The sequence below is a fragment of the Cannabis sativa genome, chromosome 7 (assembly GCF_029168945.1).
Source record: "Cannabis sativa cultivar Pink pepper isolate KNU-18-1 chromosome 7, ASM2916894v1, whole genome shotgun sequence".
Taxonomy (NCBI): domain Eukaryota; kingdom Viridiplantae; phylum Streptophyta; class Magnoliopsida; order Rosales; family Cannabaceae; genus Cannabis; species Cannabis sativa.
In genome coordinates, this window is record NC_083607.1 from 22,306,174 (window position 1) to 22,308,138 (window position 1,965).

Genomic DNA, 1,965 nt, shown 5'->3' on the forward strand with positions numbered 1-1,965 from the left:
AATCATGAAATAAATCATGTGAACCATGCAACATAACATGTTATTTCTGATCTTTATTAATAAGTAAATCAAATTATATGAAATGAGTTTTATTTAGGGCATAAAACCCAACATCTACTAGCTTATGGAGTGCAACAATGAAAGCTAATTATTTGAAGGATGCTAATTCTTTTGATGTGGCTCCCAAAAAAACTGATTCGAAACTATGGAAAGCAATGCTGAAACACAGAGTGACACTTAATGAAGGCATTTGTAGAAGGATAGGTGATGGAAAAACTACATTTGATGCTTGGGTACCCTCGGGGGATCACAAACCATGTCCTCTTCTTGACGCCACCAAAGGAGTTAATCTGGTGAAGGACTTCATAAACGAGAATCTCACTTGGAACGAACCAAGAATTAGAGAGTGGTTTGGATCGATCGATGCCAAGCACATTCTTAACATCGCCTTACCCGCTACAAGGAAGGATGATTCTTGGATGTGGCTAGGCGAAACCAGCAGAAAATTTTCGATTAAATCTGTTTACCACTTAGTGAAGAATGGTCCAAGATCATTACCCCCGCTTGGCAGTGGAAATTAGTGTGGAATACTCAAATGCATACAAGGTTGAAGATACTTTGTTGGCAGATTCTAAGGAATGCGCTCCCAACTAGAGCCAAATTGGGGCAGTTCATGGCAATTCCCTCTGTCTGCTGCCCTCTCTGTAATGATGAGGAGGAGACTTCTATACATTTGTTTTGGCAATGCTCTTTTGCAAAAGCCATCTGGTATGGAAGCCTTTGGGGCATCAGAACGGATTCCATTCAATTCCCTGATTGGATGGATTGGTTTCAATGGTTCAATTGCAAAAGGAACCTTCCCCACGATCTGGACTTTGACACTTTCTTAATTGGGGCCCTATGCATAATTGAGGTGGTATGGAACAATCGTAACAAGGTAATTCACGGATCCAACATTACCCCTATCAATGAGGTTATTCGAATCATGAGGCGTCAATTCCATGATCACTCATCCTCTCGCCAACCTCTTTCAAAGAATGTTGAAATAAGTGCAACTCCTCCTATGGGATGGATTGCGTGTACTACGGATGTTTCTATTAATGCTGATCAGTCCTTCGGAGCAGTAGTGTTTAGGGACTCTTGCAACCGAATTCAGGCCATTTACTCGGTGCATCTCAATGTAACAAATCCCACATTGGTCGAGGCCTTGATGATAGTGAGTGCTGCTGAATTCGGGGTGCGATGCAAGTTCAACAACGTCCTGTTCTTCTGCGACAATTTGTTGGTGGTAACACACTTTAATGCATTGCACGGTGAGGATCATCAGTTGCTGAATGGAGCTGTGGAAAGGTTCTTTACAATTGTTCGTCCGCTCGAAAATTGGAAGGTCAAGAAGATTAGCCGGGGGGCCAACTTCATGGCACACAACTCTGCAAAGTGGGCGCGATACCATGGCTCTGTTGGTGAACTTGTTGTGAATACCATGGATGAAGGAGTGCTTCTGGATGACACGGAATGGGTCCCTGACCCGGGATAGATCCTGCATTTTGTTTTGGTCTTCTGGTTTTTTTGCTGATCTTTTTGCTTTGGTTGTGTGTTTTTTCATGTTGTTTGTTGTACCTCTTGTGTCTTAAGGTTGTTGTTTGCTTTTCTGTCTCTTGGACTTGTTTCGCTAGCCTTTGGTTGGTTAGATTTGCTGTATTTTCTTCTTTTGTTTCAATGAATCTGGTGCTTTCGCACCATCCTTTTCACCAAAAAAAAAAAAAAGAATTGACTTTTGACATAGGTCCCACTCATTTAATGTTATGTTTGATTGATGTAAAAAAAATAGGGCATTTTACAATTTTATATACGTTATTTTAATTAATTACAAAATATGTGCAAAAAAACTGATTTTTTTCAATTTTTTTATAATATATATGGTAATAATTATTGATTATTATATATATGGTAACATTGGTTATG

The 1,965-nt window shown here is 39.8% G+C and overlaps 1 protein-coding gene across 1 annotated transcript; it reads left to right on the forward strand.

Annotated features, from left to right (window-relative positions):
* The first annotated feature begins 595 nt into the window (after positions 1-595).
* LOC115696608 (uncharacterized) lies at positions 596-1,537 on the forward strand. Its single transcript, XM_030623501.1, has one exon. The coding sequence runs from the start codon at positions 596-598 to the stop codon at positions 1,535-1,537; it is 942 nt and encodes a 313-aa protein (XP_030479361.1).
* Positions 1,538-1,965: the final 428 nt, after the last annotated feature.

Excerpts from the sequence above, each read along its gene's own strand:
- LOC115696608 (XM_030623501.1), top strand. The coding sequence starts at position 596 with ATGCATACAAGGTTGAAGATACTTTGTTGGCAGATTCTAAGGAATGCG.